The sequence below is a fragment of the Lissotriton helveticus genome, chromosome 6 (assembly GCF_964261635.1).
Source record: "Lissotriton helveticus chromosome 6, aLisHel1.1, whole genome shotgun sequence".
In the NCBI taxonomy this organism is placed as follows: Eukaryota; Metazoa; Chordata; class Amphibia; order Caudata; family Salamandridae; genus Lissotriton; species Lissotriton helveticus.
This window is the reverse complement of record NC_136067.1, coordinates 93697083-93722582: the sequence shown is the minus strand read 5'-3', so window position 1 is coordinate 93722582 and position 25500 is coordinate 93697083. Positions and strand designations below refer to the sequence as shown.

General features: G+C 45.2%; 1 protein-coding gene across 1 annotated transcript in view; it reads left to right on the top strand.

The window, feature by feature from the left end:
* Window positions 1-25500, top strand: part of LOC144762273 (ATP-binding cassette sub-family C member 10-like) — a 993059-nt gene that overhangs the window by 358885 nt on the left and 608674 nt on the right. The window contains exon 9 of the mRNA XM_078647415.1: window positions 9337-9435. Within this exon, the coding sequence (XP_078503541.1) occupies window positions 9337-9435 (99 nt within the window). The remainder of the gene's footprint in view (window positions 1-9336; window positions 9436-25500) is intronic.

Below are 25500 nucleotides of genomic sequence, written 5' to 3'. Positions count from 1 at the left end.
ATTGACAAAGTAAAGTTTTGGCCCACCAGTCCTGACGCTGCAGTGAACATCTATTTATACAGATGTGCACATGTGATGATCAGGCAAAATGGTGTCACACCCAGTATAAGAGAGCCATTGGATAAAGTGGGATGACCCTTTGCCCCATGCGATATGTGGGTCAAAGCACAATGTGAAGGACAGTTGAACAGTCTAATGGTTGAGAAGGGCTGACCCAAAGTGCTCCATTTATATCTCTGTGTGTATGTTTTATTCATTAATTCTTTTGATTAAATAGGACTGGCAAGTTTTATAAACTGTAATGTAACAAACATACATTCAAATTATAAAATTCACCTGGGCAAAAAGCAATCACATTCTGATCCTTTAGTACTGCCTTTATTTAATCTGTGCATCAAAAGAAAAATAGATCAAAGTCTTTGAAGTGATGAGGATCCTTCTAAGTCCTTAAGTAGAGCACCCAGATGTGCAAAAACACAAGTTCATAATCCTTCATTAATAGTTCTGAAAAGGTACTTTATAAATAGAGTTTGTCTCAATAAACAAAAATTGATTTTTACGAATACCTCTCTATATTGAGTTCAAACTTACATAAATTCAATGATGTTTCCAAGGTTTTCCTTATCTCTGGCAACAAGGTCCTTGCCTCAGCAACAATGTATCTCAATTGCCTAGCTCTGGACCACAAGGAATTTATGCTCAAATTTTAAAATGGCCTCCATCACTTTCAGACCATGAGAGTAGTGTGGCTTCACGGGCCAGGTAGTTTCATAGACTGTATTTGGGTGTCTCGTATAGTGTGCCCAGTGTTGGCGTGAAGCCTCTCTGTAAGCAGGGTCAACATTCTACGCACTGTCAGCCTTTCCTGACTCTGAATGCACACACAATCTTACATTTTTAAGTGCAGCTCACAGATCATGGAAAAGAAGAGCGGGAACTACTGACTACAAATACAAGGGTGCACAAAGGTAGCTTACAGAATAAGGAGAAAGACACTGTGGAAGGTGGGAGCTGTCGACCAGAGATAGGGGTTTCCAGAATTCCATTTGTAAATAGCCACAGACCTTGATTGCTATTAAAAACGTTGTGCAGATACCTCAATCTGGTGATCAGAGATATACCTAGAATACAATTCTTTCCCTTTTCAAAAATACAGTACTGGTTAGGCGTTGATTTATTGTGTACTATTGCTGTTGTGCTGATAGATGAGTCTTTAACTCCATATTATCTCCATATGTAACATCTTGGAAATCTCAGCTTTGCTGTCCTGAGACTGAAGTGCTAAAAATGTGTGCTTGGTTTTCTATTTTGGGTTGGTTAGTAGGTCTGGTCTTGAATCATCGGTGGTAAGAAGCCCCACTCGACACAGTTGGGTGTCCAGTAAACCTTGCCTGCTCCCATAGGCACAAATCAGCTCCAATTATCTGAAATGTTGTACTGTTTCTAAGTTTCTAACCTCACACCATCCCCTGGTCAATCCTCTAACCTAAGAGAATCAAGTTGTGAAATGGAGTACTTGCCCATTCAGTTTCAATGCAAATATTTTGTGGTCCCAGAGTGCTAGTTGTAAACAAGAGTACCCTTAGTATATATACTCTGCAACAACCTCAGATGCCATGAAAAGGCCTCACATACCACATAATAAGTGCAAAAAAGCTGCTTCACATCCATGAGAAACCATGACAGATCACCATGAAGAAGTATCTGTTGAGGGGCGTGGCCCCGGCGGCGATCGGAATGGCCGCCTTTCCGTGAAGCTCCTCCATGCGGGCTCCTGACGGCGGCGACTGAGATGTAGTCCGCTGTTTTTTATTCTGCACATCCTTCTGGATCCGAACACTGATGTCGCCCCGACCATCTGGGTGACTCTGGAGTGCGTGGAAGCGGCCTGGGTAGTGTGCTCGGCGGAGGAGAAGCGAGGCCCTCGGACCTCGGCGCCATCTTCTCTGACTGCGCAGGATCGCTGGTGAGTGCCGCGCGGTGCCTGGTTGCCGGGTCTTCGCCCTCCGGTCGTCTGCTGCGGGCTCTCCCGCGCGCTGCTCATCCGCCGGTGGCTCCTGGGTGGGGGCTCCCGGTTCCTGTTGCTGCCGCGGCCTGCTGGCCCGGAGGTGGGCCGGGACCGGGGCCTCGATTTGCGGGCCCGGGCCGGGTGCTGGGCGGCGGGCGGAGACTCTCGTTGGGGGACGGCGGGGGTGGGGAGGTGCAGTGGCTCGGAGGCCGGGGGGCGCCCCTAGCGGATATCCGGCGGCCCCGCCTCAGGCACACTCGAGGAGATCTTCGGGTCCCTCCATTCCTCCTGCTCCACACGACGGTAGAGGGTCGCTCCCCGCTCCATTGACCACATCGGGTGCAATCATTGCATAGAACCGGGCCCGCGCTGCGCCCTAGACTGGGCCTCGGAGGCTGCCTGGAGCCATAACCCTCCGTGTGAGAGGCTGACCTAGCGCCTATTCACCACAGTTACCCACTACTCACATTTGACTGCTGTGACTTACCTGTTTGTGGCACCGACTGGAGCTTTGGTGTTGTACTGCCGCTTTCCCCCCTTAACGAGTTGCCTCTGGAGTTTCTCCCCGACCGCGCCCTCCGTGCTGCCGCGGCGATGGGGAAAAGAGACCCTAATCAGAGGAAGCTTAGTTTTGATAAGGCCTCCCTTCTCGCTACGGACCCTCCACCTGGTTCGGCGACTGGTGCTTCCGGCACGACAGACATGGGGGACGCCACGGCTCTAGTCGCCACCATGATGGTTGAAATGCGTGCCGGCTTCAAGGCGCTCGACACCCGCTTCGACAGCCTAGACCAAAAGCTTGCGGACATGGGCGCCAAGGTGCAGGTCCATGACAGGAGGCTCGACGTGGCCAGAATATCGGACATCGAAGATGGCACCTCAAAATCCCTTAAGAGACTGGAGCGGGTGGAAAAAATCCTTAAAGACGTGGCCATCAAAAACGAGGACTTGGAGGCGCGTAGTCGCCGCAATAACATTCGCATTCTTGGCATGGCGGAGACGACTGCCATGGGCCGGTTTGATACCTTTGTTGAACACCTCCTCATTGAATTATTCGGCAGGGACACCTTCACAGTTGGCTTTGTCGTCGACCATGCACACAGGTCTCTGGGACCTGTGCCTCGCCCTGGTCAACCGCCACGACCTATTATCGCCAGAATCATGAACTTCGTCGACCGCGACGCGCTGTTGCGTGCGGCGCTGGAGGCTGGGGAGGTCCAGTGGCAGGGCAGCAGACTGTCCTTTTTCCCAGATTTCACACTGATGTTCCAGGAGGCACGCCGCAAGTATACTGGAGTTAAGTCCACCATCCGGAATCTGGGTCTGAAATACGGTATGCTGTACCCGGCCAGGTTGAAGGTGGATGTGAACGGTAGATTCCGTATTTTTTACTCTCCCGCGGAGGCACAGGACTTCTGTCAAGGCTACAAGAAACAGGGCACGTCGGCAGCTCCCGGCTCGGCGCCACATACCTCTCCTCGCAGCGACACTCAGTCCAGTGCTGACCTTTTTGCTGAAACTGGCCAGGGCTGAATGTTTCCAGTTCCCTCCTTGTGGCACCCCTTTTTTATATGTTGTCTATTGGATGTAGACCTTCCAGCGTTTATTGACTGATCTCTAGGTCTGGTTCCGCCTGTTGGGACGCCCGCATGGCGTGGCGTTGCTACCCCCTAAGGGGCAGGCCTTGTTGTTTATGTTTTCTGGGGCTTTAACACAATCTTTGTTTTTGCAACGACACTGTTTCCTTGTATGGTCACTAATGTCTTTATTCTGCACTGTTGTTCAGCAATTGTTTGGGGATTGCCTCTCTGGGGTCTCTGGGAGGCTGGGTGGTGGGTGGGGGTTGGGATGTGTTTTGTTTCATTGGATATCTATGTTTGTGAGCAGTTGCGAGGAACATGGGAGTAGACTGTCATGTGCACACCTGTCAAAACATTTCTGTAATGTGACAATATGGCCAGGATAGGTTTGCAGTCTGGCCTGTCCAGACTTACTTTGATGTCTTGGAACGTTCGTGGGTTAAACTCCACGAGGAAGCGCAAGCAGGTACTGAACTACGCAGCGCGACATGGGGTAGATGTCCTCTTTATGCAGGAGACTCATTTGGTGCAGTCGGACACGGTCTCCGTGGCTAGGGGTTGGGGGTCGCACAGAGCATTTTCCTGTTACAGCAGATATGCAAGAGGTGTTGCAATCCTGGTGCATAAACGCGTCCCCTTTGTATTGACTGGCTGCAAATCTGATGGGGAGGGCAGATATGTGCTTATAATGGGAGTATTGTTTGGTTATAAGATCGCAATGGTGGGAATTTATGGTCCTAATGTGGATTCCCCTGCCTTTTTCCAAGACCTGCAGATGACGTTGCTTCACTCTGACATAGATTTATTGGTCTTGGGTGGTGTCTTCAACTTATTGATAAATCCGGACAGAGACAGTACCTCTCCGGACAGCAAACCCAGTGTTGGCGGAAATTTGCACCCACTTTTCATTATTGGACATAGAGGCTAGGCTTCACCCACACACGCCTGATTACACACACCATTCTGGGTTCCACAATACCAGCACTAGAATTGATTATTGGCTCCTCTCCCCGGGCATTGCGGGCTGGGTGGATAGCCTTTCCACGCTACCTCGCACCTTGTCTGACCACTCTCCCATAGTCTTGACCTTAGCTATCCCCAGGTTGGGGGGCTACGAGAGGCAGTGGCGATTCCCTGGCAGGGCTCTGCTGGATCCAGTTTTCAAAGAGGACATCCGTACTGCCATCGACGACTATTTTGATATTAACACCGGCTCTGTCACCTCCTGGGCCACGTTATGGGAGGGCTTCAAGGCCACCTTGCGGGGGGTTTGTATTGCCAAACACGTGGGGTCCCTGCGTGAGGTTCTTTCCACACTGACTCGCATTGAGGCGGCCATCGCGGCATTAGAGAAAGGGATCCTTGAGGACCCCTCTGTGGACCGTGAGGCCAAGTGCCTTGAGCTCCTCTTGGAGTTTAGGAACGCTGCGGACCGGGAATTGAGGTTCATGGGTAAACACTACATGGCGCGGCAGTACGGCGAGGGTGATAGGCCGGGCAAACTATTGGCGCAAACGCTTCAGCCGCCACGCCAGGCAACTTACATTACTGAAGTGGTTGACGCACAGGGTACGCTGCAACACTCCACTCCCGAAGTTTCCAACGCGTTTTTGTCATACTACAAGACCCTGCACACTTCCTCACTCTCGGGGGAACAGCGCAACCCGGGACCGTATTTGAATGAAATTGCCATGGTGTACCTGGAGAAAAATATGCAGGAGTTTTTGGCCATGCCCATAACGCCTGATTTTATAATTGAGGCCATCGACTCATTGAAAAGCTCCTCGGCCCCCGGCCTTGACGGGTACTCGGCTGATTTTTACAAAGAATACAAGGAGGAACTTGTGCCTAGACTTGTCGAGGTCTACGCTGAGGCGCTTGAGGTGGGCGAACTACCACCCACGCTCCGGGAGGCGGTCATGGTTTTATTACCCAAGCAGGGACGGTAAGGTAAGGTAATGGTAATACTTTATTACCCAAGCAGGGACGGGACCCCTCTTTGTGTAGCTCCTACAGGCCCTTATCCCTCGTGAACTTGGATTACAAGATTTTAGCCAAAGTCCTGGCGATTCGCTTGGCGCTGCTCGTGGAAACCATCATTTCGCCGGCACAGTCCGGATTTGTCCCACACCGATCCACCTCCTTTAATCTTCGGACACTGTTTTCTGTTTTGCATAGAGTTGAGCCCTCCACCCCGGCTGCAGCGGTGTTCTTAGACGCGGAAAAAGTGTTTGACACCCTTGAGTGGCCCTTTTTTTTGTCTATTAGGAGACGAATGGGAATGCCCGATATGTTTGTGGCGACTGTGGAGTTGCTGTACTCGGCTCCCACCGCCAGAATACGATTGAATTGCACCATTACTGACAACTTTGCACTCTCACGAGGTACCCGTCAGGGATGCCCTTTATCCCCGCTCCTGTTCATCATCGCGATGGACCCCCTGGTTCGACATTTTCAGGAGAGGCATCTCCACAGGGGGCTTCAGTTCCGCACTGGGCCGCTTCTCCTCTCGTTGTATGCCGATGACACGGTCTTGTACGTTCGGACCCCTCAGTCCAACTTGGAACCGCTGTTGTCAGAGATTGCTCGCTTTGGCGACTTCTCAGGCCTTAGAATTAATTAGCACAAGTCGGTCATTTTTCCACTCACCCCTTCCACCTTGCAGCGGAACTGTTCGTTTCCACTAGAATGGAGCACCGACTCTGTGAAATATCTGGGAATACACATCCACCTCGACACAGTGTCCATAGTCCGTTTGAATTACGGACCTGCCCTTGATTTTTTGGAGGACCACACGGACTTTGTGTAGCTCCTACAGGCCCTTATCCCTCGTGAACTTGGATTACAAGATTTTAGCCAAAGTCCTGGCGATTCGCTTGGCGCTGCTCGTGGAAACCATCCTTTCGCCGGCACAGTCCGGATTTGTCCCACACCGATCCACCTCCTTTAATCTTCGGACACTGTTTTCTGTTTTGCATAGAGTTGAGCCCTCCACCCCGGCTGCAGCGGTGTTCTTAGACGCGGAAAAAGTGTTTGACACCCTTGAGTGGCCCTTTTTTTTGTCTATTAGGAGACGAATGGGAATGCCCGATATGTTTGTGGCGACTGTGGAGTTGCTGTACTCGGCTCCCACCGCCAGAATACGATTGAATTGCACCATTACTGACAACTTTGCACTCTCACGAGGTACCCGTCAGGGATGCCCTTTATCCCCGCTCCTGTTCATCATCGCGATGGACCCCCTGGTTCGACATTTTCAGGAGAGGCATCTCCACAGGGGGCTTCAGTTCCGCACTGGGCCGCTTCTCCTCTCGTTGTATGCCGATGACACGGTCTTGTACGTTCGGACCCCTCAGTCCAACTTGGAACCGCTGTTGTCAGAGATTGCTCGCTTTGGCGACTTCTCAGGCCTTAGAATTAATTAGCACAAGTCGGTCATTTTTCCACTCACCCCTTCCACCTTGCAGCGGAACTGTTCGTTTCCACTAGAATGGAGCACCGACTCTGTGAAATATCTGGGAATACACATCCACCTCGACACAGTGTCCATAGTCCGTTTGAATTACGGACCTGCCCTTGATTTTTTGAAGGCCTCCCACTTTCTATGGCCGGTCGGATTGCCATCATAAAAATGGTTGTCCTCCCCCGGTTTTGTATTTATTCAATAACATTCCGATCCCTCTCACCAAGATTTTTTTTTCTCAACTTCACTCCTCACTGCTGCGGTTGGTGTGGGGTGGTAGGAACCCACGGGTGGCCTGGCATACACTGACACTTCCTTACGAGCGTGGAGGATTCGGAGTGCCAGATTTTTATCTTTATTACTTAGTAGCGCAGAGCTCATACACATACCCTTGGTTCCACCCGGATGCCAGAATCCCATTTCTGAAGCCTGAGGATGATTTGGCTCTCCCTGTGGCCCTCACTTCCATCCTTCCTAGGGGAATCCCTCGGGACCCGCAGGACATACAGCCTTTATCCACTACATGTTGGGCATGGGATAAACTACAACGCCTGCTGCATGTTGAGAAATTATACTCCCCTGCTCTGCCGTTGCCTAACCCTCACTGGCTCCCCATTACAGGCGAAGTGGTGGTTCAGCGCACACTGTCCAAATTCCAAATACACACGGTCGGCGATCTTTTCCCAGACTGCCATGCTTTCTCACTTACGGAAGACCACCGCTTCACAGACAGGACGTTTATGGACTCATTCATGCTAACTAGGCTTTGCTCCATGCTCAGGGCTGAATTCCCCACATATCCGCTCCCTCCTGACGACACCCCTGCACTAACATTTATCATACAGAATCAGACGGGGGCACATGTTGTTTCTAAGCTATACAAGATTTGCCTTGCCTCGGTCCCATCCACGGACACAGCGGTGCGCTCCGCTTGGGAGAACGACCTGGGCACCCAGATCATTGATGATCAATGGGCGGCGTGTTGTGCCACCACGAGAGAAGTGTCCATTAACACCAGACATAAACTCATACACTTTAAGTTCCTTAGGAGGATGTATCACACTCCCGCACTTGCACATAAGATTGACTCTGACAGGACACACCGTTGCCCTAAATGTAATGCCCCACAGGCGGACTTCGCCCACCTTTCCTGGACTTGTCCGAAACTGGCTAACTACTGGCTACAAGTGCACCGGGTTCTGGGGGAAGTACTGGGCATGGATCTGCGACCCATCCCCGAAATTGCGTTGCTTGGTTATTTTGCAAACTTCCCACGCCCCCTTCGTAAGCTGGCATCCATTGGCTTTCTTTTGGACAAACGAGAGGTGGCGCTGCTCTGGTGTGCTAGGCGCACTCCAACAGTCCTCGCTTGGCTCCGTAGTTTGGCTTACTGTAATGTTAACAGTGTTGAATACTCAGAACAGACTCCACTTACTTCAAGACCGATTGACATATGGGAGCCATACCGGAGGTATGTGGCGAGGCTCGCTCAGGAGACACGCCCCCAATCGGTTAATTCATTTATTCCTACGGGGGTGGGCTAGGGTGGGCCCCGCATTGCACAGAGTCTGCCACCGTTGTTATTTCCCTGCTGGTCACGTATATTCTGCACTGCAGCACGTTGTTATTGGGCACCCCAACGGCTAGCGGAAAGTCCACATGGATGCCTTGGGTATTACCTCCCTAACTGAGAGACTCTGCTGTCACTCCTATGGGTTGGGCTATGGGCCCGCCCTGTACCTGAAAGCCTTAACGTTTCATTTCCTATTGCGCCATATTGAGAATGGAATTGTTTATTAGTGTGCTGATTGTACTGCTCTACTATGCTCGCAACCTTACTGATATGTCTAACTTTTTGCATACTGCTTGTAATTTTTTCTTCAGTTTCTATTTGATTTTTCTTTTTATTTCAAGTTTCGTCAAAAAGAAAAATTGTATTATTGCGCTGTGTCATTCTAGTAGTTGGCAATCCCTCTATGATACATTTCCTATTTGGATGTGTACTCCACTAATGCATGTCGATATTTACCTTGTTGCATCTGTATGTGAAAGTGGATTGCTTTCTTGTGCAATAAACAGAGTTTAAAAAAAAAAAAAAAAAGTATCTGTTGATAACTTTGTACAGATCGAGTATGGTAACGTATGTTACATTATTGCACTTAAAGGGGGAATTCTCTGAATACAGTGACAATATTTGCGAAATGTATATGTGAATTCCAGGCACACAGGCAGAATAAAAGGACCACTACATATATTAAGGATTATCTGGTGTTTTTATATTTCAGATGTTACCAGATGGTGACCAGACTAAAGTGGGGGAAAATGGGGTCACCCTCAGTGGGGGACAGAAGGCTCGGATCGCCCTGGCAAGAGCAATATATCAGGTGAGTAACTGACACTTAACTTTTTTTATAAATCGTATGTCCATGTCTAATACCTACAAGGAACATATCTATCACAAAATGCCCATGCCTTACACATGCAGTCACCTTTTTAATATCATGAAAGGTATAGCTCATCCAAAGACATATAATATCAACAATGACCAAGAAATTGCAAAAACATATGTTTAAAATGTCATAAATCAGAATTATGCTCAATGCTCATGTGATCACACAGTGAAATATAAATAACATTATCTGAACGTGTGGATACAATTGGCAATGGATGATTTAAATTCAGTAGAAATGTTATGAATATATCCTCAGTATGGTAATCAGAAAGTAAGTACTAATAATGAGGGACCAAGTCCCAAGGTCGTCAAGGGTATTTCATCCTGGAGTGATTATCAGGTCATCATCTGGAGTAAAAGAATTTGGAGCACCAATAAGGTGTTTGGGCACAATCTTGAAAGACTGTTAGATGACATCAGAAAGGCAATCTTTTGTAAAAAAAAAAAGAATTTTTTACATATTCCTAATGACTAGTTTGGTTAAAATGGTCATACGGCCATCCCACCCTTATAAGTACCCTGGAGTCTCTAATGGGAGCCATTTCTTCACTGGTTCTGCTCCTACCTTTTTAGATGACACCATTTCATTTACATGGGAACCTCCATGTTACAAAATGTCCTTATCACCGGTTCACATGGACATCTCCAGGTCGTCACAAAAGATGCCAATCACTTATGGAGTTCCCTAGGGCTCCATACTGTCTTCTGTCATCTTCAACTTCTACACCGATCCACTTGGAATCAAGATTCACCAATATGGTGATGATGCCAAACTCTACTTAAAAGTCTCATCTCCTTCAGATGCACAATGTCTAAAACACTGCCTGCACATCATCCAAACCGCTATCTGAAACTCAACCCAACCAATATAGATCCCCTGTACACATCTGGCTCAACGACATGAACCTTGATGGCTTTGTACCTCAACTGTCATTGAATTTCAGGTCACTTGGATTCACCCTGGACACCAGCCTCATCATCAAGGGAAACATTGCAAAAAAAAACCTCAAAGAACAAGAAACAGTACACATCTCTGACTCAATGACATGAACCTCGATATCTTCAAACCTCAAATTTCCCTGAATATCAGGTCAATTGGATTTACAATGGACACCAGCCTCATCATCAAGGAAAACATTGCAAAAAACCCCACAAAGAACAAGAAACTGTACACATCTCTGACTCAATGACATGAACTTCGATGGCTTCGGACCTCAACTTTCACTGACTGTCAGGTCCCTCTGACTTACCCTGGACACCAGCCTCACCATCAAGGAAAACATTGCAGGAAAAAACCACAAAGATCACCCAGTACCAGCTCTCTCTTCTAAAGAAAGTGAAACTGAATCCATCTGAAAGTGACTTCAGAACTCCTGTTCAAGTCCTTGTGTTCTTGCATCTGGATGGCGGTAACACCCTGCTCCATGGCATCCCAGACACTAGCACCCTTAAGGGTGTATCACACACAGACCCATGTCTCAGCCATGGTCTGAAGAAATATGATCACATCATCTCCATGCTGATGGAACTCCTTTAGCTACCATTGCCAGCCCTAACCATCTCCAAAACCAGCTGCGCCATTTGCAAAGCCATCACAACTAGTACCCCCGCTTACTTTACAGGCAAGCTCACAATTATTATGGTTCCTCACACTCTATGAAAGTAATGGGACCCCCTCTAAAGTACTAAATCACAGGTCAGGGAGAAGAGGGGAAATAAATATAATGTAGCAACTACTCAAAGCCCAAACTCCCTCATGACCTCTCTATTTATTAGAGGGTTTTAGCCTCTTACATTCTATCATGGGCAAAACAAAACACAAATTTTACTGTTACTTATTTCCATTCTCTTTTTTATTTGTCATTTGAATTATTTTTTTCCTTTGTTATATCTTTTAAACATTATTATTATTAAAAAGTACAAAAAGACATTTCTTATATACACAATTTGGCAACAAGAGAAATAATTCACAAATCCATATAATGAACACAATATGACCAGGTAGAGAATGACCAACAATCAAACCACACATGCATACTCCACACACATTCACACCACAAATTATCTGTGCAAGGTGTCGCGTTTCGTTGGTTCTAGTCTAATGCCCAAAGCCAGGGTCACTACAAAATGTAGGATTTTATATAGACATGGTCGACGCGTTTCGGTGGCAATGGATAGCAGTAAGAGCCACCTTCCTCAGGACCCACCAGATTATCAAACAGTGTTCTCTACACCCTGGTACTTCCTGTAAAGGAATATACAAAGAGACCCACAATAAATTTCTATGCCCATGAAAAATACATTATTAGGACATTAATTGGATCTGACTGATTTACCAAACAAATAATAAAAATACACACAAAAAACCACCAGTGCCACCTTGTGACTGGGATGGGTGCATTTAGATTATATTAATACACCTATCCTTTTGTCCTTTTTCTCTCTTTATTGCCCCCACTCACTCGGGGCAATGATGTAATCTATTGTTGCCCTCACCAACTCGGGACAATGATGTAGTCTAATCTGCCTTTCACAGTGACTTAAAGGTTCTAATTTAACCGGGCATGCCTGGCATATGCATTCTCTGCTAGTAGGAAACAATTCAGGACATCCCTAACATCACCTTCCCTGTTAGTTAGAGCCAAACCATAGTTGATACTTACTCCAGTAGAACCAATGCTGTAGCCTATCGTAATTTTCACATAGACAGCCTTCTTTGGAACGATGGTTACTTGTCCCACAGGGTTCTCTTTTGGCTAAATAAAGAAAAAAGAACAGATATTGCTGTTGCCCCTTCATTACAGAAGGTATCTGCAAGTTAAAATCTATCAACCTAATTTACCTCGGATATTCCTAAAGTCGGTTGAGGATGAAATCTCTCATAATTCTGTTTTGGGCAGCATAAACTTCATTTCCACTGGGAAGAGAGAGAAAAAACATTATCTCTCTATCTCCGCCAATATTTGCATTCATGACCAACTGTTCTTAACCTCAGTTACCTTAGGTGTTTTATTCTCGGGGTAGCGTTTGTTATCTTGATTCCATAATTATGGGTCTATTTTTCTATTGCCTTTTCTCCCTTCAAAAGTGCAGCCTTTCCTACATGGTAAAAAAGCACAGTATCACTAAATTGATCGATTGAAATAATTGGGATCGTAGAAATTGCTATCTTCAAAGAATAGTTCCTGCCGAAATAAAAGAGGGCCTAGGTTATTCATGAAGTAATATGTTGCTACCTCCAATTTACATCTCAATATACAGGTAAATATCAGGCGGATACAGAATTAGATCCCCTATGACCACATTCCCTATTTAAAATACTGGTCTAACTTTTAGAGACAGACTGCTGCCCTAACCCGACGTGCACTAAAGATGAAAATAACATGGTGACAATTTCAAAATTACTCACCCAAAAAGCACGAGAAACAACATCCAAAAGACTAACTCTTCATACTTCTCATGCACAAAAGAAGCAATAACGAGGCTATTACGAGATGTAACCTCCCTGGACTCCTTCTCCCGTCATCCCTTACAAACACTCTCACTCTGTAATAAGGATTGACCAAGTTTCCTTACGTGCCTACTGTCCCCTACCTAACTCACACCCCCAGCTAGAACAGCATCAGACTAGAGACTAAGAAGTGTAAAATGAAAAATGAGGCAGTAGGCCTTTTCCATCTATGAATATCATTCCCAGACCCACTAAGACCAACCGAGTGCTGCTCCAATTTAGGAAAGAGTTGATGACTCACCTTTTTAAAGAGCACTACATCACAATGCATTAACAACAATCCAGAACCCAGCTACCTCTCCTATCGCAGGTTGATAAAAATCCAATATACATACATACATACAAGCATAATACCTATCTCTCTTTCAGAAATGTCAGTATTCATTTTTACATCTATTGAGTGTAACAGGCGTCTACAAGCCGTATTGCACAAGACAATATAGGTGTGGCCAGTAGTTCTAGAGCTTTTGTGCATTTAAATAGGAATATGCATTAATAATAGTGTGCAGAGCAATTATTTTGCACATTACTTTACATGTATTTACTGACATGTACCTAATACAATTTAAACAAACTTGCAATGACATGCTAAAGTGTGTTTTACTGGCTTAGGCCTCACTTAGGCTTTAACGCAAACTTTTCCAAAACGTATGCTGTATCATAATGTTTGTATTCCTGCCTAACTCTGCATGTAGCAAGAAATGGATTTGTTTATTTCTGAATGACACTGTTTTTGAAGAGGTTACTTTTGCAACGACTTTCAAGGATCTTCCGCTTGCAAGTGGTATTAGACCCATTCACAATGGATTACAAGTATACCCAATGCACTCAGGAGTAAAACAATGTTCAGTGACAAACAGACAAATAAATGATGTACAAAGCGACAGAGAAATGTAGGAATCTCCAGTGGGAGAGTAGTCCGGTGGAGTCCTTTATTAAGTAAAACAGCCAGCCGACACGTGTTTCATCGCTATTGCGAATCCTCAGGGCTGAAAAACACAAATAGATGGCAATGGAGCATCTAATATGTGAACAGTAAACATACAGATGCTATTATATTTAATACAAATGATTCTCTCAGCTTCCACTTTGTGAAACATAAGTATATTAACAATGTTGTGGTCATGTGCAGCCCAACACATTCGTGTCGATAGTGCTCCTATAACGTCATCTTTAGAGAGTGCTGGTGATCCAGTGATCAAGTGAGTCTACGAGAGGGTCTGTATTACCCTCTTTATAGTGACAGTATCTATTCTGCCACTGTGTATGACAAATCCTATAGTCACCCATGTTGCGGGTGCTCATTAAATGTGTCCGACTCACTCATACTGCGTGCAGGTTGTGACGACGCCATTTTAAGTGACCGTTTGAGAAGGATTGCACATACCTATATGTGGCTGTGTTACACCAGAAGGTCTATCAATAAATGACAGAATGAGAGGAAAAACCTAACAATATAATGTCATATGTGAAAATCAACGGCAATAAGGAAAAAATAGTCACATTAACCAAATAATATTGTGAAGCTCACCGCTTAGCTGGTGATACTTCTGACCCAGCCGGGCCCGTGACCATGGATAAGGTAAAATCAGTGAAGAGGCTGTCGACCTGAAAAGGGTCATACGTAGGCAAGTTATAATCAAAGTAGAAGACAGTATCCATAATAGACGCAAGCCCAAAGTGTATGTTTCAGAGATGGGCTCTACCAATATTACATAAAACACCTAACGCTCTAGATACCTCATAATCTTTAGAGCTGCTACTAGCAAAGGTAAGCTATGGGCAATGTACATATTTTAAATGCATTACTGTAAGATCACTAAGTTTGGCGTCCCGTGTTAGAAGCCAGTGCTAAACATCTATATGCAACTCTAACAAAAATGTACTCTGAGAGAAGAAACAAGTTGTTGTGACTTCACATTACCAACAGCAAAAAATTGAAAATTTAATATGAGCAAAATTTTATTTTGAGCAAAATTTTATCATCTCAGAATAGTCACCGGATCTCATCCCTGTATGCGTGGATAATCCTTGATCTATATTCCGTGCATAAACTTCAATCCGCATTTATATGAAAATGTATTCGGGCGTAAATAGTATCAATATCTGTAGGGTCAAGAGTTAAAAACTATTTAGACATCCGTGTTCAAATCCGTAGATTTAGTCGGTAACAATATTTATATTAAGATCTTGAGGCATTCTTACCTCTCGTAGTTACACGCTGCTGTTGTGCAGGTCCGAGTCGGGTACGACTCACATTTGTGTAAACCCGCCCGATACTAGGAGTAATTAGAATAAGAGTACGTAAGTCTTACACTAATATTAAGACCAATGTCCCTAGTTGACAAAGGACCGGCAATGCAGGGGTTTTAGGAGAAGCAGCACTTACCCGTTATGTGTACCAGCGTTGTCGCGTACTTCTCTCGGTTGTGCTCCTGGTGTGCACGTGACCCGGAAGTATAGGTTTAAATGGACGCGTTTCATTCGCGTCAATGAATCAGAAAACTAGAGCGTCGACATTCGTAAAGACGGCTGTATGGTGACCGCGCCATTCATAAAATCCAATGAGATCGAGAGTGAACAAAATGAATGAATCATTCTATGGCAATCAAATATAGGACAGCACCCGACCTTCCCAAATGGTGATCACGCATCATTTAATTAATAAAAACTACAAGATAGTGGTATAAGGGACACCACGCTCGCGACGTGGAAAAGAACTAATAACTACCGCCACGAATACCTTCCGGCCTTAATAGTCGATATGTCCCACATACCTGGAAAGTTAATATGTTTCATCTTGTAATCGATATTTGCAAATAGATCGTAAAAATAACTACAATGGATATTCATGCCCGTCGCAGTGCAAAGTAGTTCCAAGAAACTACACGCGAGTGTAAGTGACGCAGTGATGGTCCCACACGTACGTGACTTAGATACATAATTAAAACCTCGTTCTTATGCCTTCTAAATGTTAACATGCATGTAGAAGGTGGAAGAAAAATAAAGTGGACAGGTTCATGTAACAATAAAAAGGCAATCCATGTAAAGTTCCATTACATCTTACACAATTGTCGAAATCATGAATGGCTAAAATACATTGAAAAGGTATGTTGGTACAGTTAGCATTATAAGAAAGCTTTACATGGAAATCAAATGATCTCGCCTTGACATGTGTGTAGAGAGAAAGTGACTCATGAATCATTAAATCGTTACAGTATGATGATCTGGGCAACAGCACTGTTGCTCACATACTATTCTAACTCTATAGTTATCACCTATTAATAAAGGTGTGTGTTCCATAACCTACGATGCTTAGAAAACAACACTCTAGTGTTAGAGACTTGTCACTACTTCTTTGATCATTCTTATGTTGTAGGTATCTTGGTAACTAGATGATATGACATACAGTAAGGACTTTGAATCAAGATCATATCCACCCAAGTACGAAGGATGCTCACAGGTGGAGGCAAACATTATTAAGAAGGAATAAACTGATTATACATTTCAAAATTATGTGCCCAACCAAATATGCTAAACTATACACCTGTAGTTCTAGTCGCCTAAAAAATACTGCATCTCCTGATCATAATTGAGTCCATGTTGGACCGAACGCAAGCGCATGATCCACATGGCTTCTGTTCGTCGTAGTTTGAGTTCTCTGTTCATCCCTCTGACTCCTTGTGACACCATGTCAATACCAAAAAATCGTACATTGATATCACTGTTGCTATTCTGACAAGCAGCAATATGTAGTGCCACAGGATATTTGGGATCACGTTTGTGTATAGCCTGATGTTTTCTGTGATCCTGTCTTTCAAGGGTCTGATGGTGCTCCCTACGTAACATTTACCACCCACACTGGCATTCAATTATGTACACAACAAATCTAGTTGTACAGTTGATATTAGTCTTGATGGTATAAGTCACACCATCTGGACCCACAAAATTGGTAGTACCATGTTTTGCCCATCTGCACATGGTACAGAAACCGCATTTGTAAAATCCCACACTATGTTGTGTCATCCATGTTGTGGCGGTGGTGCTGCGGGGAACAGTAGGACTTAATATGGTCCTGAGTGTGTTGCCTTTTCTGAAAGTGATCTGTGGTCTGTCTGTGATGCAGGTTTTGAGTGCTTTTTCTGATTTTAACAGCCCCCAATGTTTTGTCAGGCTCTTACGTAATGCGTCATGAAGAGAATCGAATTCGGTAATTAGCCTTACAGTATCAGTATTCTTTTTTGGGTGCGTGTTAGTGACCAATGTATTGGCTCTTTTTACTTTCCCAACTCTTTTTTCAACATTACATACAACATACCGTCTAGACACCTCTCAAATTCCAAATCCTCACTGCAATTCCTCCTTGCCCTTAGAAATTCACCAAATGGTATTGCATTGATTTGGTGTGGTGGATGTGAGCTGGACGCATGTAGGATGGCGTTACATGCAGTGGACTTTCTGAAATGCCTGCTGTGTAGACAGTTGGAGGAAACATAGAATTCCACGTCTAGGAACTCAATGTTAGTCCTACTTCAATTCATGGTGAATTTTATTTCCCAGGTATTATTATTCAAGTGTTTGAAGAAATCTTCCAAAAGTTCCTCTGAACCAGACCAAATTAAGATGCAATCGTCAATATACCGACCCCAAAAAATTATGGAGTCGATATATTGCGCGCCTTTGCTACCCCAAATCAAATCCAATTCGAGTGTGCCCATGAAGAGGTTCGCAAAAGACGGTGAAAATTTAGAGCCCATGGCCACACCTCTCTTTTGCCGGTACCAAGTTTTATCAAACATGAAAAAGTTATTTTTCAGTATTGTTTCCATCATGGTGGATAGCATGTCAGTATGTTGCCATAGAGTTGCAGGTCTGTTGTGTAGGATTTTATTCACCGCTAGTAAACCCAGGTCCATGTTTATACTGGTATAAAGAGACACCACATCCATTGTCACCAGTATTGAATCTGGTTGCCATTGGATGTCCTCCAAGGTGCTCAAGATGTGCTTCGTGTCCTGTATGTAGGAGGGAAGATTTTTTACCAAAGGACCAAGGAAAAGATCCACATATTCCGCTAATCTTTCTGTTGGACCACCCATGCCTGATTCAATCGGTCTCCCTGGTGGAAATGGAAGACTCTTATGTATTTTCGGTAGGGTGTAAAGCCAGGGATAGGATGGTCTGAAAACTTTAAGATAAAGATATTCGTCTTCGTTTAGTAATCCTGCTTGTTTCCAATTCATAAGTTTGGAATTAATCTCAAGTGTGAGTGGACCCATAGGGTTGTGGGTGAGGCGTTGATAGCAAGAGACATCTGCAAGTTGATCTAAAATCTCTTGTTGGTACTCAATGCGGTCCATCACCACCACGTTGCCCCCTTTGTCTGCTTCCCTGATTGTAATTGTATCATTATTCAATAGTGTGGATAGGGCTAGTCTCTCTCCATGGGAAAGATTGTCTTTATATTTAAACATCCTGTCCCTTTGCAGGCGATTCAATTTGTCCAAATCTTCAATTACACGTTTGTGGAAATTGTCTATAGCATTGCCGCCAGGTAACGTAGGGATCCAACGTGATTTGGATTTGAGACCGCTGGCAATACTATAGTCTGATTCAATGTCTAGTTCCAATAATAATCTGTCCATATCAAAAGGAGTGTCCTCCATATCAGTTAAAGACAAGAGAAGATGTGTGGTTTGTATATCCTTTATTGACAATGAGTCAGTAGTAGTAGGTGCAGGAATATTCTTAACCCCTCTGTTGCTCATCTCTATCCCCAAAAAATGTTTCTTTAGTTTAAGGTTTCTCACAAACTTAAAGAGATCAATTTTCAATTTGCATATATCACCTGTTGTATAGGGGTTAAAGTTAAGACCTTTACTAAGGAGTGAGATCATATCAGGAGTAAGTTGTGTGGAAGAGAGGTTAAGGACTTGAACTTCCATTGTATCTGTCACGACTAGTTCTTGTTGGTCCCTGATCTTAGTTTTCTCCTGTATTCTTCTGAGCTTGCCACCCCTGCCCCTCCGGGTTTTGGATCTGATTGGTTTCTTGTAGGAATTAATCTGTTGCCTTTCCTGATCCGTAAAACCTCGCGTAAAAAAGCAGAGTTACCCTGATCTGTTCTATCCGTGTTATCACTTTCACCTCCCTTGGCTACATTCTCAAAAAGTTCCTCTGCCACTTTGTCACGATCCATGACAGAACACAATTATAGTATCTAGTGTCTAGGAGTAATCTAGTACAAAAGGGGTAATTCAGTGTGTAGTGGCTACCCGGGACTGACTAGAACATGGAAAAACAGGAAGGCTTTTAGTCAGAAAAAAGGACACTGGGTGCACAACCTAAAGTGAACACACTGATAATGACTTGGCAAGTGAGGTGGCGCAACTGGGTGAGTGGAGAGCCCTAGAACCACTCAATATTTGGTAGAAAACTACCAAAAAACATGAATTACAAGTATACCCAATGCACTCAGGAGTAAAACAATGTTCAGTGACACACAGACTAAAAAGATTTACTTTTTAAAAGTGTAATTGTGTTCTTTGTATTTTAAAACTTACCGATCGCTCACTCTGGGCACTCATTTTCATTCCTTCGGTTCCCGCCCCACTAATCCTGCTCGCCCCATCGCAGCCGATTAGGCGCTGCCGGGGTCTCGAGCGTAAGCCACCATCTTAGGTGAGGAGCAGGCGAGCGGCACAGCGCTCGGCCCCTCCCACCTCTACGGCCACAAATGAGCCCCCCACCTAGGAAGCGCAGCGGACGAGCGCAGCGGGCGCGTCGATGGCGCGCCGAAGACGCGCCAAAGACAAGCCTGTCTGCGCCCGTCCGCGACCAGCCGGGACTAAGGGCAGACTACGCCGCCCGTCCTATCCACTACCCCAGGGCCGGCCTGATAGAGTACAAAAATAATGCCCAGGGCCTTCTACCGATGGATACACTCAGTCGGCTCTGCAAGTATGGCATCCTGAGCCAGGGATGTCATCTGACTACCCCTTCAATCAAACAGGTACAGACTGATCTACTTTCCCCCTCGCTTACCATTCTGTATCTTAACACCCGCTCCCTTGTAAAACACCAGTTGGATATTTTCCTTCTGTTGGACATGGAGAAACCGGACATTCTCCTACTTACGGAAACGTGGCTAACTCCTGACTCTGCCCCTGATATAATTGCGGCCCTCCCATCTAACTACTATATTATCCATGCAGACCGCACCACGGGGAAAGGGGGGGAGGAGTGGCGGCAATTATCCGCTCAAAACTGGTCGTCACCACTTTGACCTGTCTCATGTTAGAAAACACAGACAATCTAGTGTTAAAGATTGCCACCTCTCACACGACGATAGCATGTGTCCTCTTGTATAGACCCCCCAACTCGATACCATCGTTCCCTATGTCCATGAGCGACCAAGTTGCTAATTTAGCACTCGACCACGCCAGGATCTTCCTAGTAGGTGATTTTAACTACTGGTACAAAGATCCCTTGGAGGGCCCCCAATTGGCCGAACTGACTGATCTTTTATCCAATCTAAATTTTACTCAATTAGTGCCCTCCCCTACTCACCGCAAGGGTCATATCCTAGACCAGGTGTGGTCTAACACCACTTGTGTAACAACCCCGACTACTCTGCCATGCCTCTGGTCAGACCACCTTATTCTTAAATTCAAAGTATGTATCGTCCCCGCTAGAATTACCGCGCCGGCCGCCGGCGGGCTAGCTAGGAATTGGAACGCAATGAACAAAACTGCTTTTTTACAGTCATTAGCTAATACTACCCCCCTCCCTCAGAGTGAGATCAATTCTTCAGTATCCTCTCTCACAGACTGGCTACAAGCGGCCAGCGATCTCCACGCCCCTCACAAAAAAATCAGACTGTCACGGCGGGCCGATGCCAACAGGTGGTTTTCCTCCGATTTAAAAACTAGGAAATCGGCCATACGGCAGTTAGAACGCCAATGGCGCCGTCAATACGACCCTGAGCTAAAAATTAATTATACTAAGGCCAGGAAGGACTACATGATTGCCATCTCCGCTTCAAAGGCGGCTTACTTCTCGTCCCGAATCCTAGAATCCTCAAATAGATCTAAGGATATTTTTTCTATCCTTAATGAACTGACGAACCTGGACAATGTCCGCCCTAAGATAACTCCCACCCAGTCACTTTGCGACTCACTCAACACCTACTTTAGCGACAAAATAACAGATATTAAAACCAGCATTCCTCAACCAGCGTTCCCACTCACTACTGGTATGGCAATCAAATCAAGCCCCAGCACCCTCAGTAGGTTCTCGCCTATTACTCAGGACCAGTTTTTGGAACTACTGACAAGAGTAAAATCCGGCGCCCCCTCAGACTGCTGCCCCCCCCTATATCTTGAAAGAATGTTTCTCCACCTACGCGCCCCCCGCCCTCACACTCCTAAATGACTCCCTGACCTCCGGTATAGTTCCCTCAGCGTTCAAAGAAGCCACGGTCATTCCGCTTCTGAAAAAACCCGGGGCCGACCCAGCCTGTAAGGCTAATTACCGGCCCATCTCCTTATTGCCCTATTTGGCTAAGGTCTTGGAGGCCCACGTGGGCAAATGCCTCTCTAATTTCCTTGAGGATTCCTCCTGTTTCAATCCCCACCAGGCTGGTTTTCGGCCGGCACACTCCACAGAGGCAGTAGTCACCACAGTCCTGGATACGCTGCGAGATTGCGCTGACAAACGCTCCCCACAGGCCTTGGTGCTCCTGGACCTGTCGGCCACGTTTGACACAGTCGACCACAACATCTTGATCGACCGTGTCGGACAGGCCGGCATACGGTGCACGGCGGCTTGTTGGCTGAGGTCCTTCCTGGAGAACCGTACGCAGGCATTACGTCTTGGAGATCTAACTGGCACTAAACAGTCCATCACATGCGGAGTGCCACAGGGCTCTTCCCTGTCACCCCACCTGTTCAATCTATACATACTTCCTTTGATTCAGACCCTCAGAGATGAACAGGTGAGGGTCTACAATTATGCCGATGACTTACAGCTACTCGTTACCATCGACAACACTGAAAACTCTATCCTGCATTTTCAGTCAACCATGAGGTTTATCAAATCTTGGATGGACCGAACCAGCTGAAGTTGAATCCAGGAAAAACCAAGCTGGTCCTTACTGGGGACAGCGTCAAGCACTGGGGCCCCACTACTGGCCTCCGGAGTTAGGTCAAGCCCCGACACCCTCCCCATCGGCTAAAACACTTGGAGTCATCGTGGACTGTGACCTTTCATTAAAGGCACAAGTGGGCCAGGTGGTCTCCAAATGCTGCTTCCAGTTAAAAAAAAGTCTGGAAGATTTGGCGTCTACTCACGCCCGAGGCAATCACCCAGGTTGTGTCCCATCTGGACTACGCGAATGCCATCTATCTAGGTCTTCCCAACTACCTACTTAAACGTCTCCAGATGGTACAGAACTATGCCGCGAGGCTAATCCTGAATCAACCGAGGCGACACGCAGCTACTCCCCTACTCAGGAAATTGCATTGGCTTCCAGTCACCCAGCGCTGTGCATTCAAAACAGGGTGTATGATATTCAAGTCTTTGCACTACAAAAGCCCCAAAATCATTGACCTATTAATCACCATATACATACCACCCCGCAACCTACGCTCACTCCATCAGGGCCTCCTCCAGAAGCCTTCTTTTAAACTTAAGCGCGCTGGAGGTCGTAGATTTGCAACACTTGCCCCCTGCTTATGGAACTCCTTCCCTCTGGAGATTCGGAACTGCCAAGACCTCCTCTCTTTCCGGAAAGCCTTGAAGACCTGGCTCTTCAGCCAAGCACTTCAATAATCCTCCATCTCTCATCTTCGTTATGTTACTGTTGATCTCAGCGCCAAGAAACCAATCGGTGATAGCGCGCTTAACAAATACCTTAATAACATAACATAACATAACAGACAAATAAATGATGTACAAAGCGACAGAGAAATGTAGGAATCTCCAGTGGGAGAGTAGTCCGGTGGAGTCCTTTATTAAGTAAAACAGCCAGCTGACACATGTTTCATCGCTATTGCGAATCCTCAGGGCTGAAAAACACAAATAGATGGCAATGGAGCATCTAATATGTGAACAGTAAACATTCAGATGATATTATATTTAATACAAATGATTCTGTCAGCTTCCACTTTGTGAAACATAAGTATATTAACAATGTTGTGGTCATGTGCAGCCCAACACATTCGTGTCGATAGTGCTCCTATAACGTCATCTTTAGAGAGTGCTGGTGATCCAGTGATCAAGTGAGTCTACGAGAGGGTCTGTATTACCCTCTTTATAGTGACAGTATCTATTCTGCCACTGTGTATGACAAATCCTATAGTCTCCCATGTTGCGGGTGCTCATTAAATGTGTCCCACTCACTCATACTGCGTGCAGGTTGTGACGACGCTATTATACGTGACCGTTTGAGAAGGATTGCACATACCTATATGTGGCTGAGTTACACCAGAGGAGTAGAGGTAGCGGTAGCGTAAGCTCTGTTCATTCTATGGTGATGACAAAGTAAGTTCCACCACGCTAGAAAGGAAACATTTGATGAATCCTTCCAAATAGAATTCATAATCTGAAAAGTAATAGCAATGAATAGATTGACAAAGTTACCACATTCGTTATAATTATCAAAAACAGGGGACAAATGACCTAGGAAAACATGTTCAATATGAAAAGGAATATCTGACATGAGGATATCATTTAGCTTAGACCAAACTTTGGACCATAGATCAACAATAGGGGGACAATGAAAGAACATGTGAAAGAGATCAGCAAGCATATGGGAGCATGACCAACACTTAGGGGAATCTAACAATATGAATCTGTGAAGGATACTAGGAGGGAAAAATAGTCTATTATAAAAATAGTATAGGGATTGTGTCGTGCTGGCCGAGCGAGAGGTAGTGTGAATGAGGGACCATATAGTGTCCCAAGTGCACAAGGGGAGATCAATGCAGATATCTTTTTCCCAGAGGAGTTCAAGAGAGGATTTGGGTCTAAGTGTGGGAATATGAGCAATCAATTTATAAATGGTGGCTGCTTTAAATTGTGTGGAAAAATCGATAGGGGTAGGGGGGGAAGATGGAGAGTCAGAGGAGGGAGTAGGTGAAAGAGTAGTAGGAAAATAATAATTGGTGAGAAGATCCTTGAGTGTAGTATAATGAACGGAATAACGTGAGGAGATATTGTATAGAGATTGAATATCAGAGAAAAATAAGAAAGTATCTTCCTTAATCAATTGTTGAGGAATAATGATTCCTTTGTCTATCCACTCCTTCCAAAAGAGGGCGCGATTATTGATCTTAAGGTTTTTATTGTACCAAATAGGGATATCCAAAAAACGGGAGGTGAGATAAAAGTGCGTTGGAAATTAAGTAAGAGCTAACGCCTTAGAGTGCAAAAGGGTAGGGAAAGACAAACGTTTTGGGGGTAGAGTGACCCGGGTAGCAGGAAGAAGAGAAAGAGGAGAACATTGTGCCAATTCTAAGGCACTCCACGCCGTGCATGAGGAAGTACTGGGATCGGAAAGTAGGGTTCAAATTTTCTTCAAAGAAAAAGCAGAGTGATAACGTTTAAGATGAGGAAAATTAACTCCTCCAGAATCTTTAGGAAGTTGAAGGCGAGCGAGCGAAATTCTAGGTTTGCGATTATTCCAAAGGAATTTAATAAGTAGACTATTAACAGGACGAAAGAAGGTGGTAGGAAGGGAAACAGGGAGCATAGAAAGGTAGAAATTAATGATGGGGAGAAGCATTATCTTAATTGTGGCAAGTCTACCCCACCATGAGAGAAAAAGGGGTGACCATTTATCAATGAGGGCTGTGAGCTTAGTGAGAATTTCAGAGTGATTAAGTTTGATGAGAGCCCTGAGACTATTACAATATAAAACACCAAGACACCTGATGTGAGAAGAGGCCCACGCAAAGCCAGAGCCAGTAAACATAGAGGGGAGACAGAATTTATTAAGAGGGAGGATTTCAGATTTGTCAACATTCAGTTTGTAACCTGAGACACCAGAATAGTCTTTTAATAAGGAAGAAAAATCCAGAAGAGAGGTTGACGGATTGGAAATAAAGAGAAGAATGTCATCAGCATAAGCAGTAAATTTTATATGCACATCCTGATAGGTAAATCCTGTATAATTCTCAGAACGTTTAATAGTCTCTAAGAAAGGTTCAAGAGAAAGGATAAAAAGGAGAGGGTAGAGAGGGCAACCCTGTCTTGTGCCCCTAAGGAGAGGGAAATACAGAGACTGAGAACCATTAACCCAAACTGAAGTGGAAGGCGAGGAATATAAAAGTCTAATGAATTTAGTAATAGTGGGACTAAAACCATGCCACCGAAGGGACCCAAAAATGAAATCCTAACTCACCCTATCGAAAGCCTTTTCGGCGTCTAGAGTAATGGCCGCATTAGGGGATTCAAGTTTAGACGCTAAGTGTATAATATTAAGGA